The sequence below is a fragment of the Kalmanozyma brasiliensis genome (assembly GCF_000497045.1).
Source record: "Kalmanozyma brasiliensis GHG001 unplaced genomic scaffold PSEUBRA_SCAF20, whole genome shotgun sequence".
In the NCBI taxonomy this organism is placed as follows: Eukaryota; Fungi; Basidiomycota; class Ustilaginomycetes; order Ustilaginales; genus Kalmanozyma; species Kalmanozyma brasiliensis.
This window is the reverse complement of record NW_015961960.1, coordinates 10,228-26,040: the sequence shown is the minus strand read 5'-3', so window position 1 is coordinate 26,040 and position 15,813 is coordinate 10,228. Positions and strand designations below refer to the sequence as shown.

The 15,813-nt window shown below is 57.6% G+C and overlaps 7 protein-coding genes across 7 annotated transcripts; 4 read left to right on the top strand and 3 right to left on the bottom strand.

Moving 5' to 3' along the window:
- Positions 1 to 381: 381 nt before the first annotated feature.
- PSEUBRA_003106 (Ribosomal protein L22/L17) lies at positions 382 to 2,018 on the bottom strand (the record flags this gene model as incomplete). Its single annotated transcript, XM_016436249.1, has 3 exons — positions 382 to 701; positions 1,091 to 1,331; positions 2,016 to 2,018. 3 exons carry the CDS (start codon positions 2,016 to 2,018, stop codon positions 382 to 384), a joined length of 564 nt encoding a protein of 187 aa, XP_016292282.1.
- A 683-nt stretch (positions 2,019 to 2,701) lies between these two features.
- PSEUBRA_003105 (Carboxymuconolactone decarboxylase) lies at positions 2,702 to 4,207 on the bottom strand (the record flags this gene model as incomplete). Its single annotated transcript, XM_016436242.1, has 1 exon — positions 2,702 to 4,207. The coding sequence occupies one exon, from the start codon at positions 4,205 to 4,207 to the stop codon at positions 2,702 to 2,704; it is 1,506 nt and encodes a 501-aa protein (XP_016292281.1).
- An 879-nt stretch (positions 4,208 to 5,086) lies between these two features.
- Positions 5,087 to 6,247, top strand: PSEUBRA_003104 (Intradiol ring-cleavage dioxygenase, C-terminal; the record flags this gene model as incomplete). Its single annotated transcript, XM_016436254.1, has 1 exon — positions 5,087 to 6,247. The coding sequence occupies one exon, from the start codon at positions 5,087 to 5,089 to the stop codon at positions 6,245 to 6,247; it is 1,161 nt and encodes a 386-aa protein (XP_016292280.1).
- A 1,193-nt stretch (positions 6,248 to 7,440) lies between these two features.
- PSEUBRA_003103 (uncharacterized protein) lies at positions 7,441 to 9,189 on the top strand (the record flags this gene model as incomplete). The annotated part of the gene is made up of 1 exon (XM_016436262.2): positions 7,441 to 9,189. The coding sequence occupies one exon, from the start codon at positions 7,441 to 7,443 to the stop codon at positions 9,187 to 9,189; it is 1,749 nt and encodes a 582-aa protein (XP_016292279.2).
- A 687-nt stretch (positions 9,190 to 9,876) lies between these two features.
- Positions 9,877 to 10,727, top strand: PSEUBRA_003102 (Proteasome, subunit alpha/beta; the record flags this gene model as incomplete). Its single annotated transcript, XM_016436261.1, has 2 exons — positions 9,877 to 9,901; positions 10,000 to 10,727. 2 exons carry the CDS (start codon positions 9,877 to 9,879, stop codon positions 10,725 to 10,727), a joined length of 753 nt encoding a protein of 250 aa, XP_016292278.1.
- Positions 10,728 to 11,495: 768 nt separating this feature from the next.
- Positions 11,496 to 13,625, top strand: PSEUBRA_003101 (F-box domain protein; the record flags this gene model as incomplete). The annotated part of the gene is made up of 1 exon (XM_016436266.2): positions 11,496 to 13,625. The coding sequence occupies one exon, from the start codon at positions 11,496 to 11,498 to the stop codon at positions 13,623 to 13,625; it is 2,130 nt and encodes a 709-aa protein (XP_016292277.2).
- A 714-nt stretch (positions 13,626 to 14,339) lies between these two features.
- Positions 14,340 to 14,795, bottom strand: PSEUBRA_003100 (uncharacterized protein; the record flags this gene model as incomplete). Its single annotated transcript, XM_016436243.1, has 1 exon — positions 14,340 to 14,795. One exon carries the CDS (start codon positions 14,793 to 14,795, stop codon positions 14,340 to 14,342), a length of 456 nt encoding a protein of 151 aa, XP_016292276.1.
- Between the last annotated feature and the right edge of the window lie 1,018 nt (positions 14,796 to 15,813).

Sequence of the window (15,813 nt, the reverse complement as noted above, 5' to 3'; positions counted from 1 at the left end):
GCGCGTCATTCCCTTTCTCTTGTCCTCCGTCACCCTCGCTTCCACTCACTTTCAAGCATGACCCCGTTGTACTCTAGAAAAACTCGCAAACCCAGCAATGACAAACGCTTCACCACGTCTGCAGCTCCCATCTGGTGGGCAGAGACACGCACACACGACGACAAAATATCGGAAGAGAAGTTTTTTCTATCTCGCTCTCAACATGGTGAGGGGGGCGAGAAGAGATGGTACTAGCTTACATGTGACATTGCGTCGAGAGTGAGGCAGATGTCGGTAGGATGTGTGTGTGGTTGCGTGAGTGCAGAGATTTTGACGAAGCCAACGGCCCCGGGATGACGAAGATAGGATGCGGGGTGAGATGCAATGGAATCGGGGGCACGTTTAGGCCTTGATGGCGCGGGCGGCGCCGACGCGCTTAGCAGCGAGCTGGCGCTTGTTGAGGCGAACGACCTCGGTCGACTCGGCCTTGGGCACCTGCGCAGCGGGCTCCGAGAGCAGGATCTCGGCGTGGATGGGGTGACCCTCGTAAGGGTTGATACGACCGTGAGCACGGAACGTGCGACGACGCGTCTTGGGCGCCTGCTGGATCGAGATGTTGCGGATCACGAGCTCCTCAGTGTCAAGACCCTTGGCCTCAGCGTTCGACTCGGCGTTCTTAAGGAGAGCAAGGAGAAACTTGACCGACTTGACGGGCCATCGACCTGGTGGATTGGGAAAGAGGGAAGGGCAAAAGGGTCAGCGAGAGTCCGTGTGGGAAATGGTGATGTGAGAGTTGCTGGGCATGTCTTTGTCGGATGCAAGCCTGGCATTCGCTTGTGGTGATTGATGCTGGCCCGATGGAATTGCAACGGGCACTGCAGTAGACGCTGAGTAGATGCGCCGGTCCATCATGGCTGTCGATCGTGCGGACCTGCTTAAGCGCCGTGCTGAACCCTGCTTTTCTTCGACGTTGATCCAGCGTGACCCTGATCTCGCGTACGAAGTCCGGGCCCGTTCGTCGTATCACTCTTCTGCCGGATGTCCCCGAATGCATGCTTTCCATCTGTTCCTTCTGACATGCCCTGACACCTTTGCGCAAATCGAAACTTACCCTGAGTGGTCTTGAACTCCTTAGCCTGCTGGGTGCGGCCAACACCGCCGTTGAAGCGGCGGAAGGGGATGCACTGCTTCTTCTCCACGACGTTGCCGAGGTACTTGTAGGCGGTCTGGAGCTTCAGGCCGTTGACGGCGGCGGCGGTCTCGCGCGTGTTCTTGAAGTGAACACGCAGGTACTCGCCGCGCGACTTGGCGGTCTTCTCCGCCAGCTTGGAGTCGTCGAATGCGTATCGGACCTGTGTAGATGGGGAATGGTCGGATGGTAAGAACGGGATCTGATGGGCGGTGTTGTGGAAAAGCAGCAGCAACGACCAGCGAGCAAGATGGCAGATGGAAACTGAGCGAGGGATGAAGGTGAATTGTTGTCGTTGATGCTGTGCCTGATTATCCTCCCTTGCGTCCTTCCTGCCCGACGGGCGTACCCTGCGAGGTCGAAGAAGACCGTTGATGATTGCTTGGCAGCACCACGCACCTTCTGCCTCCCAAGTGGAAACGTCACCGCACGTCTTCGTTGTCAAGGTGTTCAATCCGTTCTGACCGCTTTGCGGGCGATGATCTGCCACTGACCCCCAAAGAAGCTGTGACAACAGATGGAAGGTGCGTCCGCCCCAACGAAGCTATCGCGACTGTATGATTCCGTGTTTTGTGGCCATTCCCATTTGATCCTCGGTGCCTCCCTACACATCGAAGCACTGGCATCGACGATCACTCCTAACTCCCCCGTCCTAGCTTCTGATACGTCTAGATCTCGCCGATACATCTGGACGTCGTCCTGGCCATAAGCTGCTGTGCTTCCATGTATGTCGTGGGTTGCTGTCGATTGTTGGTGCTGATGCTGCTACTGCTGTCGCTCTGGTCGGATGTTTGCTGTCTGTTGCTGCTGGTCGTCGTCTGTCGATGTATGTAGGCGAAATACGTACCATCTTGAACTATCTGTATGGGTGGTGAGCCTTGAGGATGATGGGAGAAAGGCGAAGCAGTGTCAAAGTGCGAATCTTGGTGGTGTCGGCAGCGCACTCGATCGTTCCTCCGTCGAAGCTGCGAGTCTGGCACTGCGAAAAATCCACGGCAGCAAAGCCAGTCTCTCTCTCAGAGCCTCACCACCTCACAGTCTCGAAGTCTTCCAACTGGCAGAGCCACGGCTGGCCTTTCTGCTGCTCCTCTGGGAAAGTGCCCGATCATTACAATCCTCGAGCAGCTTCAATTTCGGATTCGTACTTTTGCCAGCCCTGAATTCGAATCGTGCGTCCTTTGAGAATTGACCAGCTGGCCACATCACGTGAGCTACCGATCAAAACTGTACGTTCTTCAAACGGCTCATTTTTGCAGGAAAACAAATTTTCCTTCTTACGATCTGACACATTGCGAAAATGGCTGTCTGTGGACGGCTTGCTCCAGCTGTCACCCTGGATTCGCTGCTACCAGGACGTCACTGCGCCCTGCTTTGACGGGATTTCGTCACATAGTCAACACGGCATGGGGGCTATATGGGATTGCAAGACAGGAGCAGGCGGACGCAGCAGCAGCAGCAGCAGCAGCAGCAGCAGTACCGCCGCCTCACTCAAGCTTCACCGTATCAAGGTGCTACAATCGACAAGCTGTTGCATCATGCAAGAAAAGTGAGAACTGGCTTGAGCCAGGCGTCTGGGTTGTCGCACATGGGCAAATGTCCGGCGTTAGGGATGCTGACGAACTCGGCCTTGGCACCTGCTTCGGCGAGCTTCGTTGTGAACGCCTGTAGCGTCTCGGGCAGCTTGCCGTCTGCCTCGCCAGCAACGAGCAAATGGCGACTCGACGACGCTTTGCTGAAGGCTTCGACGATGCCGTCCTTCACGAGATCGTAGTTCTGCAGAGCCCGTGCACCCGCTGCGAAGCCTTCCACCTGCGTAGTCTTGACCATCTCTTCGGTTCTCGTTCTGCATTCTGCGCTGGCTTGCGAGCCAGGACCGTACCATCGAGGGACCGTGGCAGCGGCGAGCTCGCCCATGCCCTTGCTTCTCGCCAGTGCGATGCGCTCGTCCCATGCACCGACGTTGGCGGCTGGTGTGCTGGGTTGTGTGTCGCACGCTACTAGCCTCTCGTATCGGTCTGGGTGTCGCAGCGCGAAGGAAAGAGCAGTGGCACCGCCTTGGGAAACACCAATGACGGCATACGCCTTCTTGACTGCCAGACTGTCGAGCAGGAACGCCACGTCGACCGAAAGCTGTGCGATGGTGCATGGGTCGGCAGGGACGGCGGAGCTGCCGTGACCTCGCTGGTCATACGAGAGGATGTTGAAGCGTGCGGAGAGAGCCGGGATGACGGCGTCCCACATGGTCAAGTTGGTCATGAGCGAGTTGATGAGCACGATCCACGGGGCGGTCATGCTGTGAAAGTGTACGCGCGTGCTGAGCCGTTGCCCATCCGGCAGTTGCACAAGACCTCGTCCTGCCGATGAGCTGGGTCCGTTGACGGGCAGCGTGACTTCAGATGGGTCTTGGACGTGCTCACTGCCCTCGGGCTTGGGGACAGGCACGTTGGCGCGGTCATCGACGTCGATGGCGACGAGGAAGCGGGAGACCATGTTGTAGACGGCGACGGTGAGCGTAGCCTCTGCCACCTTCCTGTTGACAAGATCCTCGCCCTCAAAACCGTCCGCCGTGCCCTTGTCGCCGAGCTCCTTGACGTTGTCAGCGAAAGCAGATTTGAGCGACGCAAAGGTCGAGTCTTGCACCCGCACCTTGGTGGTCATGTCGTCGGCGAGAGCAAGTGCCGCCTTCGCCAACGGGCTCAGGACGGATGCCGCTGACAGCGGTGCGCGGACGTCGCGTACCGCCGCGAGCTGTGCGGTAGTGCAGCCAGCCTGTTCCGCGACCGGTGCGTGTTGGATCCATTCGAAGTTGGCCGAGTTGTGAGCTGCGACGCGCAGGATCATCATCTCTCGAACATCGTCCGGGATCGAGTTCTTGGTCCTGGTGGCTCCGAGCAGCGTGTTCCAGCCATTGGCGATGGCGGGTGCGTTGAGCAAGGATCCGTCGAGCGGGGTGAGTCCTCGAGCTCCCCGTCTTTCTCGGATGGCATCGGCGATAGGATCCACGCCGGCCGCAGGGTATCTGTACGGGATTCGTGGCATCTTGAGATATCGATGCGACCGAATCACTTGGCGGACGTCGTGGATGGCTGATCGAAGGTCGATGGCACAGCTTGAGGTGTTCAAAGGTGGTCAGACATGAAGGGAGCTCGACCCCGCAAGAACTTCTTCCTCATCAGCCCGAAGTGGAGGATTGACAGCGCCAGAGCACGGACCGTGCCGGCCCAGCTGCAGGCACGGCTAATTGTTCAGGTCGAGCTCAAAGGGTCTTCGGAAATAGCGCACCGATGCACCGTGAGGAAGAACATTCATCCGCCCGGTTATAGCCAGGGCAAGCGCACGGAAACTCGATCCGCACCGGCGGCTCTGCTGCCAATCCGACGACCGGCTTGACGTCGACACTCTCTTTCAGCCATTCAGGCGTGGTGCGAAGAGAGCTCTTCACTTGCCCAGGGCGGTCCCCAGAGAATCGGGCTGGCAATGAACCGTGAGACGCACGCTGATTACGTTTGCTCGACTTGAGCTCGAGTGCGAGGCTGCTGTCGATAATGTTCCGTGTCGAGTCAAGTCAAAGAGGTTCGCTTCGACGACCCTCGAGTCGCTTGAAAGGAGAAGAGTGTGGGGACCTTCAGATTGACTGCCTCGAAACCATGAAGCGGATGAACGAAGAGCCAAAACGCGAGAAGCCGTGATATCCCTGGGCAGCCACTGGCGAGCAGCTGATTCCAAATAGCCGGAAGAATTATTTTGGCTCCACTGCTCGGCAAGCGCTCCTTGTTCTGCTGCTCGTCCCCGCCCTTGTCCGGTCAGCCCTGGCTGAGGTCGAGCCTCTCTCTCTCTATATATCACTGAAACTCATCTGCTCTTGCTCCGCTCACCTCCTCTCCGTACGCTGCTCGTCCATTCTCGTTCGCACACACAATGAGGTTCAGCGCCCCCCTCACCGCTCTGGCTGCGGCCGCTTCGTTGACACTGCTTCCATCCGTAGCAGCACACGGTCCCGAAAGCAAGGACGAAGTTGTCAAGTTCCTCGATCAGCAGCATGCAGCCTACCACTGCGCACCTGCCATCGCTGCTATGACTGCCGCGCGCAAGAAGTCGTGGGCGCAAAAGGTGCTTGGCGGCGACTCAGTACAGAACAAGAACCTCTTCATTGACGGCTACTTCGAGGAGCTCGGCATCGATGGCGAGATTGCTGCCAAGGGCATCAAGGCACTCGAGGAGAAGGGAAAGCGCATCATGGCATGTGACCCCGTCGTCGAGAGCAAGATCCGCAACTCGACGTGTGTCCTGTCACCCGAGACCACTCCCGGGCCTTACTACCACACCGAAGATCACCCCATTCGTGCCAACATGGCCGATTGGCAGCTCGGCGTACACTTCCAGATGGACGTTGGCGTGATTGACGTCGACACATGTGAGCCCATCCCCAACATCCTCGTAGACCTCTGGCACGCCAACGCTACCGGTCACTATTCGGGCCACCCTGACCCGGCGCCGCACCTCAAGGACGAACAGCCGGCTTCGACCGGTGTGCGAAAGGGTCTCCTCTCTGCCTACCCCCGCACCAACACGCACGAGTCATGGCTTCGAGGTGCCCTGCCCACCGACAAGAACGGCGTTGCTCAGTTCACCAGTGTCTTCCCCGGCTACTACACGGGACGAGCTACGCATGTCCACGTCAAGCTCCACAACGACTGGCAGGTGCTCCCCAACGGCACCTTCCGATCTGGCAGGCTGATCCACACTGGACAGTTCTTCTTTGACGACGAGCTCAACATGATGATGGACAAGGTGTGGCCGTACAACACCAACCCGATCGCCGACTTGCCAGGGCGAGGACGAACGCGCAACTGGGAGGACTCGCTGCAGATCTACCAGGTCTCGCACGACGGCGGCTACTTCCCTACGTTTGACGTTGAGAAGCTCGGTGGTGTCATGACGGATGGACTGATCGGCTACATCACTGTGGGTGTCAACCGCTCGGTGGTGGTCGACGAGAGCTGGGTTCCGACCACCGGTGGTGGAAAGACCAAGCCATGGGTGCCCAGCAGTGAGGGTCCTGCCCACGAGGAGCTCTAGGTTGGAGGAAATAGCTGTGCACCCACCTCGTCGCCAGTGACACATCCGTCTGCAATACTGATCTGCTCATGAGAAAGCATTTCGACCTTCTTGTCACTCGTCTGGACAGCATCTGCTCTTGTTTGCTACTCAATCCAGAGAACATCCGTCATTGCATCGCCCTCGCTTTGCGCCTGCCTGATTCCGCGACGGTCATGACATTGCAACGGGACCCTTGGACGCCGGACTGCTGAGCGACGCCCTCACGGCGGTAAGCGGCGACCTGAGATTTGCAGTGCAGTCCTGAGGGGAAGCAGACTTCGCTCATAGCATGCACCTGTTGCTGTAGAGTAGACGCCGCGCTTTGATCCAATTAGGACCGAAGTCTGTTTGCAATGAGGCACAGAGCGTCAAGCCGGGTGTGGATGCAGCCAGGCCGAAGGTTGCCGTGTGGCTTGGTGGGTCGAAAGTGTGACTTTTGAGGTGAGAGAAAAGAGGAATTGCCGCGCTCCCGCCTCGGACTTCACCACACGGTTTGGCGGCACACAGGGCGAGAAGAGAGGCACGCGTCGATTTATGCACGACTAACAGAAAACTCGAGCTCCGATCCAGCAGCATGCTAACGGCCAGTCACAGTCACACACACAGCCTGCCGAGGACTCAGTTAGTCAGGCAGTCAGTCACACACGCGACCTGCAATTTTCTGCCAACTCAGCGGCTAGACAACGGAGCAGCAGCAGCAGCTGGGTCAGTGCCCACGCGCCCGCTCCTCTTCCCCTGAGAGGCCCTGTCTCAGAGACACACACACACACACACATCACGCTGTGCTTTCCACACGCTCGGCAACCACGCATGCTGCCGCCGCTCTTTCGAACAATAGCCAAATTTCCAAGCAAAGTCGATCCACCAACGCTTTCTGTCTCTCTTTCACCTCGTCCTCGTCCCCATCTGCCAGCCTCTTCTCATTGATCGAGCATCATCTTGTCCTTTGCACCTGCAGTCTTCTCACTCTCGTTCACCCTATCGCGTCCGTGACGAGATCAGCTAGCCTGGTTCGACGTTCTCATTCCGTATACCTTGCCCTTCGATCAGCACAGCGCCTGGAGCGTCTGCATCGATCTTGTCTCTTAGACCTCCGCCTCAGAGTCGCCTCTTGCTCGCCATTAACTTCAGCGTCCCAGTCTCCCGCAGCAGATTCGATTCGCCGCAGCAACATGCGTCGCTTCCTCAAGGCAAAGGCGATAAGCGCCCTCGCCCTCCTCACCATCGTAGCGACGCTCCAGCAGGCATCAGCTTCGACACCACGCTTGAATCGCATCGATTTTGACCTCCAAGGGAGAGACCCTTCCCTTCAAGATGCCTTGCCTTTGTTCACCGACAACTTTGCCCGCCGCTCGCATCCTCGTCTGGCTAGACGTCAAGATCCGGCACCAGCACCAGCACCGACGGCTGCTGCCCTAGAGATGCCTTCTCAGGCCACGCAAGACGCCGTCGTCACGCAAGCTCCCACAGATCCCATCGCTGCCGCTCAGGCCGTAGAGCAGATTCCCGGTGTCGCGGGCAACGCCAACGGCAACGCAGACACGTCGGGCAACCTCTTGCAAGGAGACGGCTACTACAACTACCCATGGAACAACGCCACCTACTTTGCACCCAACGCCAACACCAACGGTTCGGACGAGGGCGGCTGGCAGGAGCTTCCTGACGTCCCTGGCTTTACCTTGAATCGCACTTTCACCGTTTACAACGTGTTCGGCAACGAATCCGGTGTGCTACCTTTTTACGCGACCAACAACCCGGATCCCACCAAGGTGCTTCGTGCCATCGTCGTTTGGCCTGGTAAGCCACGCGACGTTTGGAAGTACGCCAACCTCATGATGAATGCTCGAAGTGTTGCCGTCTCCGACAACTTTGCTCAACAAGGCGCCACCAACGACTCGTTCCTCATCCTCGCCCCCGCCATGTTGAACCAGATGGACCTTCAAGCCGGTGCTGCGAGATCCAACGAGATCGTCTTCCACGGTTCCGGCTGGCAGCGTGGAGCAGGTTGCAGAAACCCCGTGATGAGGCATCGCGTCACCAGCTACGCCGCCGTCGACCAGCTCATCGAGACCCTCTTCAACAAGAAGACCTATCCGAACCTCAACCAGGTCGTCGTGGCAGGTCACTCGATGGGAGGCCAGGCCACTCAGCGATACGCGCTCATGAAGAAGACCAAGGCGTACGACAACAATATACGCTTCTGGATTGGCAACCCAGGTTCGTGGGCGTGGCTCATCGACTCGCGCCCCTACATGAACGTCAACGACACGTGTCAGGCCGGCGACGAATGGGACACATGGCCGTACGGACTCAATGGCAACCAGTCCAAGATCACGCCCTACGCGCGACGTGACGTGCTTGCCAACAAGACCGCCGTCATCAACCGCTTCCTCAGTCGTCAGATCTCGTACAACTTTGCCTTGCTCGACGTGGGTCTCGGAGACTCGCACTGCCAAGCTCGATGGCAGGGAGGCAACCATTTGGACCGAGGTTCCGAGTTTGCGTTGCAGTTCTCCAACACTACAGCTTTCCCCGCCCTGGGGGGCAAATTCCCGATCAAGCACACGCTCGACTACGTCGCCAACGCTACGCATCAAGACTACGCCATGTACTCGGCCAACACGTCAATTCAGCGACTCTTCTACGACGATCTCATGGTTCGCAACGCCAACATCACCAACACTACCAACCCAGGTGACAAGAAGAAGAAGGTCAAGGGTGTCAAGGCCTTTGCAACACCGGCGCACGAAAAGGTGGCCATCGGCCTGCTGGCAGGCTCGCTTGGTCTGGTTTTCATTATCTTTACCGCGCTTCCGATCATCTTTACCGCGGATCATGTCAAGGACATTGACATGTCGTGGGACGCTCAAAGCTATTTGAGTTCCGAGTCGAGGAGGATGCTCGTGGATCGCAAGTGGTAGACGTCCGCGTTCGGCCTTTTTCTCACGCAGGATCAGCATCGTCTAGTCTTTCATTTGGACAATCAATCGAACTTTCATTCAGAACGCACGGCGTGCATTGACATGAAGATGGAGCGCCTGCGTGCTAGGAGTGTGTGGTCAGATTGTTTGAGACACAAGCGAAGGCTTCGCAACTCTCATGACAGGCAACGCAGCTCGACTGCAAACTGCTGTTCTGATCTTGCTTCGTGAAGCGATGCCGACATTCGACGGACAGTGCGCGAGGAACAGCTCAATGACAATGTGGCGATACGAGTCAAAAGCTTCGTCGATGGTGCGGCACAGAGTGATCGAATTTCGAAAGGGCCTCGCGAGCAGTGCTGTCGCAATCTTGAATTTTCAGTGAATGTTAGCAACGCGTGTCGGGGCCACCACAACACTTTTAGGGCGGGAATTGCTCCACACACTAAGAGAGCTTCGCATTCGCATTCGCACACGCCATCCTCTTGCACATCATCTTCCCAACATCGCCTCTTCAGCTCGACTAGCTCACCATCCCCAGCGACAGTTTCTTGCGAGCTGCTCCTCCACGTCCATCAATCTGCAAGGGCTCCAACACGCAGCCTTCTCGTCCGAAGCTAGACAGCCTCGCGGTCTCTCCCAGTCCCTCGGCTTCCCGCTTGCACATTCGCGCCAGCTTCATCCGTCATGTTCTTGACAAGATCCGAGTATGGTGAGTAGCAGCCTGGGCACATCACTCAACGCCGCCGATCTTGCTGACCTAAGCCGCAGTCACTGACCGACTGACCATGTCCGTTGTGCCATCTACAGATCGAGGTGTCAACACCTTCTCGCCCGAGGGACGTCTCTTCCAGGTCGAATACGCACTAGAAGCCATCAAGCTCGGCTCAGCAACTGTCGGCATTGCGACAAAGGAAGGAGTGGTTCTCGGTGTCGAGAAGCGAGTGCAGTCCAAGCTACTCGAGTCGTCGTCGATCGAAAAGATCATGGAGGTGGACCAGCACCTGGGCGCGGCGATGAGCGGTCTCACCGCCGACGCGAGGACCATGATCGAGCACGCGCGTGTCACATCGCAGAACCACGCCTTCACATACGACGAGGAGATCAAGGTCGAGTCGGTGACGCAGGCGGTGTGCGATCTGGCGCTTCGCTTCGGAGAGTCGACAGCCGGTGACGAGGCCATGATGTCGAGACCCTTCGGCGTCGCACTCCTCATTGCTGGTATCGACGAGAAGGGTCCACAGCTCTACCACGCGGATCCATCGGGCACGTTCGTGAGGTACGACGCCAAAGCCATCGGCAGCGGCTCGGAAGGTGCTCAGACCGAGCTGCAAGACAAGTACAGAAGGGACATGACACTCAAGGAGGCCGAGATCCTGTGCCTGCGCGTGCTCAAGCAGGTCATGGAGGAGAAGCTGGACCAGAACAACGTACAGCTCGCCACCGTCACACCGAGGACCGCCAAGGACGGCCGCCAGTCGGGTCAGTTTGCCATCATGAAGGAGGAACCGCTGCAAGCGTTGATTGCCGAGATGTAGACACAGTCCCTTCGCCGCAGCAAGAAACAGTGCTTTTCATCCATCGTTCGGATCCGTGAATCAAGGCGAGAGATACAGTCAGCTTAGCCAGCGTCGATGTGATTGTTTCGAAAGACAGGCGCTCGAGCCAACTGCTTTGCGCTCAGTCGAGCCCAGCAGCAGCAGCAAGCAACTCGCAGCAGCGCCTCCGCTCGAAGGCGAAAAGACTGCTGTTGCGCCTCGTTTGAGAGGTCTGTCGGCCCAGCCGAAGTGGCGGGAGAGGTGCTTGAGCTTACGGAGGGAAGCGGCGCAGCAGACGGGCGACATGAGAAGGTCCGTGCTGTCGACTCAGCCATTTTCTCCAAAAGTCACCATGCGTGTATGCGCTGCTTTCTCGCAGCTCCTTCTTCCTCCTGACTGTCCTCCTGCCTGCCTTGGCCAGCTTCATTGCTGCGCATCTGATCAAGCTCGAAAGGTTAAATAGCGCCCTCCATCTCGGTTTCTCCATCTTCTTTCCTTTCGACCACTCGTCGACCTTCTTGCGCAGTTTTTTCGTCATCCGAGGCCATCTTGACAGCCACCAATCTTGCGACGAGGTCGGGTCTAAGATCGACACAGCATACCGTGCGAGAGCTTTGGTCATCATTGTACGTCAAGCCTCTCATCAGTGACGCGGTGACGCTACTCTTTGGCTCAGCCATAGTACGATCACAAGGTCCAAGCGAAGCGTGTCCTTCGAGCGATTCTACCTGCCGCTGCCTCGGATCTCAGAACGACCGTTTTCGAGCAATGGAAGCTCAGCGAGCACAGCTGCCGTCCGCGAGCTCCGAACCTTCTCGCGAAGGCACACCAGAAGTCGAGCCTCGGGATAATGATCGCCGCGACGTTTGGCAGCGACATGCGGACGTCGAGGCTGCTGTCGATTCCAGACTGACCAGAGTCATCACGAATCGCACTCCGCCGACCACCGTAGCAGCGGCTTGGGCTCAGAACGACTATGAAAGGGTCGTTGAGCTTGCGTCGCAGGCCATCGAGGAGAGTACGAACGCGCCAGCGCTGAATGACGTCCAGGGCGTCCGGAGGCTTTGCTCCACTCTGCAAATTCGTTTCAAGGCCTATCAGGCGCTCAGACTCCTTTCACTGGCGGTATCCGATGCCAATCGTACCTTAGCGCTACTTTCACAATTTGGGATCACCATCCAAGATGACACGCACGCACTTCCAGGTGGTCTTGGCGAGTCCGGAGCAGCCACCAACAGCAATCAACGAGGCCTCAAGCGCTCGGTCGTGGTCGAACGGTGCCCGGATGGCGGGAAAAGGCCGAGGACAGATGGCATCAGGGACCCTGCACCTATCACGATTCTCAGTCTTCCCACCGAAGTGCTTTTGGCAATCGCGGACTACCTCGACCCGCCGGATCGCATTCATCTAGCTAACTCCAATCGAGGTTTCAGGAACATCTGCGAACTTTGGCAGCATCTTGTCTTCGTACGAATCAAGCGCTTGGAGCGGGCGTGGGTCCGCGACACTATCGAAGCGTGCGTCGCTGCAATCGAGACGTGCCATCGGAAGTCTGCCGGCACACTGACGAGCGTAACGCTTAAGGGCTTTATCTTGCTTGATGACGTAGCACCCATCTTGGAAGCACTGCGACCGAGCGCACAGACGCTCACTCATCTGGCCCTCGCGACACGCAATCAAGAGCGTTGCTACAAGGAGCTTTATCAGTATTGCCCCAACCTCGAGAGCGTCGACATTCGCTGCGCACATCAGCCTTCGGAAGAAAAATCCATCGAGCGCATGTGCTACGACACGTATATGTTCACGAAGACACCGTGGCCTTTCAAGCTCAAGTATTTCTTTGCCAATCCGGACGTCGACTGCGGTCCTTTCGAGTCTCATCATCCTCACGTTCCGTTTGTTCCTCACATGAAGGGCATCGAAGTGGTCCACGGTATCAACTTTTGGAGACAGAGAGACCCCGGATTCGCCGCCGCCATCGACCTCATGGCTCCAACGCTACGCGAGTGGATCGACCGGCCCGGTGTCACGTGGTCTGAAGATCATTTCGAACGAGATGAGACGCCCAAGGACGTCGGAAAGGACCTCGTCTTTCCGCGCCTGCTGAAGCTCAACGGCGTCTGGAGCGAAGTCTGGACCCGCTGCGAGTTTCCGGCCCTTCAAGAGCTCACCTACAACGCCCTTCGCACCAGGTTCACAACCACCCAGCTTGCCAAGGATCAGCCGGTCAATGTCATCTCTCGCAGTCCATCCTTGAAGAGGCTTGACATCCTGCTGCCTCTGTTGGACAGCGCGACCAAGAAGATCATGTGGGCCATAGCAGAACTGCAGCATCTCAAAGAACTGAATCTGTGGTTCAGGTACACCGGTGGTCTCACTCTGAAAGGACTTGTCGAGTTTCAAATGGACGGCGACGACTCTCAAACACCAGTCAGGGTTATATTGCCGAAACTGCATACGCTCGGTATCTTCATCAAGGTCTCCTCGCTTTCCACCGAGTCATTCTTCGTGCATGATTTGTGCCAGTTTCTGTGTCATCGCTTCTTCCTGCTACAAGGATGCAGTCGTGACGAGGCGAAGAAAAGAGCAGAAGCTGCCCTCTATCTGTACGAAAGGACGTCGCAGAGGCAGAACAAGCCGTCAAGGAAGAAGCACTCAACCGAGGGCGTGGCGCTGGCTTCCGAATCTGCCTACAAGGGTGAATTCGAGACCAGGGACGATGTCACGCGAGAGAGATTTACGCCTGTCCTACCTCTTCTCGTCAGCAATCCATCGAAGAAGCCGGGCAAAGAGAAGATGATCTGCATGCCCAATCCCCTGCTTGACCAGCTCGTCGGAAACTACGCCGAACTCGACATCGATCCGGAGTTCGTCACCATCCCGAAGAGGATGAGTTAGGCTTAGCGCACGCTGGGCAAAGGGAGGATCGACCTTCAACCTCCTCAGAACGCGCTTCGTGCGTACGCAATTCAAAGTCTCGATGAAGCTTCTCTGTGGTTGTTTGAGTGACGTCTTGGCGACAGCCCGTCAAGATTGTCTTTTCCTGTGAATGCGTCGCTCAAGGAGCTCATTGGCAGAAAGTGTGATATTGGTATGTATGAAATGCCCAAGATATCAGGCGGGAGTAGTATACAGCAGAAGAATTGATACAAAACACGAAACGAGTGTCCGAGGGAAAACGAGAAGAGTGCTCGACCTTGCTGAGAGTAGAGCTCTGCGAAGAGGTCGGCCCTCTGCTTAGTCGAGCATGTGTGCGGCTCTTCAGCGGGTGCTAAGCGAGGTGGACATGAATTGGGTCGAGGTCTGTCCTTGGGAGAACTGAAGTGGGTCGCTAAAGCCGGGACAAGCCTGGATGCAGCGTCGCTGAAAGGAAGCAAGTTGACCACCGCCACTGTGGACGACTCCATCCCGATGACGAGCGAGGACGAGCAAGCAGCCAATGTGGTCGGCCAGCTCTGTCTGTTCGCGGAACCGGTGTGGCGACGCGCTACTCGTCTGTTTGTCTTGCACCGACAGCTTTGTCGAGCGTTGCGTCGGACAGCGAACGACGCCTAGTATGACGCGCGCCATGACGAGCATGAAATATACGAAAGTGGACCGCCACCCGCTCATCTAGAAGCGATACGACTGCTGGGCGGGCATGGGTCGAGCTGGCTGGCCGTACGCATTTCCATGTCCATACCTAGCATTGCTCGAGTTGAGGGCGACGCTGCTCTCTCCATACCCGCCGTTGCTCCACGGCCTCTTGTCCACGGGCGCGGCGATGTATGCGGGCATCCTCTCGCTCGTCGGTGTCGACTTGAACAGGTCGGACCTCTCCCTCATCTCCCTCGCCCGCTTGCGACGACGCGAGCAGGAGCAGAGCCAGAACAACGCTGCGACGCCCGCCACCAGGCCGACGACGATGCACACGATCAGCACAGATAGCTGCACGCGGCTGAGACCCGAGGTCGCATCGGCCGCTTTGGACCCCGCCGCACTGCCCGCGTTGGAGATCTGATCCGTCACCCCCGAGAAGGCTGCTGGGTTGACCTGGCGCTTGACGAGGATCATCTTGGGTTGCTGCATGTTGGTGCTGGTGATGTTCGGTGATGTATGCGGTGGTGGATTGGCCAGCAATCCTTGAGCTTGGTGTGCGGTGGCGAATGAATGTGTCGAGACAATGTCAATGGTGCGTAGAAGGAATGACAGATAACGAATGACGATGGCACATGGATGTGGTGGAAACGGAAGCCCTCTGGACCAGCCAGCGAGTGAAGACGATGGGAGACGGCGAAGTTGGACAAGCGGAGAGCGAACCGCCTCTCTCTACCAACCTGCGGAGACTAGTGGATTCGGCAAACACCACGGCGACGACGCCCGCGTAGATGACAGAGTAAAAATTGTTCGCCGCGACCCGACCCTCGCTTATAGAGAGATTTGGGTTTGATCGCCCCCACTTCCCCTGAAACTGGGGACTTGTGGTTTCGCGAGAGAGTGCGCAAGGCTGCGACTAGGTGGTGCGGCGAGAGCACGGTCAAGACAATCTGGAGGATCTGCGTTGCATGGAGCAGCGCTGCATATGCGGACATTGAGATGTGGGGTGGCGTCAGGCGCCGCCCTCGTTGTCGTTGAGCGCACATGGCTGCCGCTTCGTTGCAGCTCGTCTGCCATGCGTTACAGCGCCGTCATCGAATGGCTTCGAGGCCTCCGCAAATGCCCTCGCCCGACGTCATGCGCGTGCCGCCTCGTCTGTACGAGCAACGAGCTGTGAGGCGGCATGGCGGCGATCAACTCGGCTGACGATGGTGCTCGGTGCAGACGTCGAAGCGAGCTGGAGGTGCGGCGTCTAAAGCCAAGGCGGTCTGATGCCGAGTGATGGTCTGCTGGGCGTCGTGCAGACTTTTCGCCCGTGAAAGTGCCCGCGTTGCCAGTTCGGACAGCGCAAAAGCTAAGTCGCCGAAGTGTCGATCGGGAGATCGGGCTAGCGGATCGACAAGATTTGCTTCGACGTGCGAGATGGCAGTGGCCCGGAACAGTTGTCCACGCTCGACAAAGCGCTCGGACGGAAGATAACGTGGCATGCAGAGTCCAGTCGACACTTGAG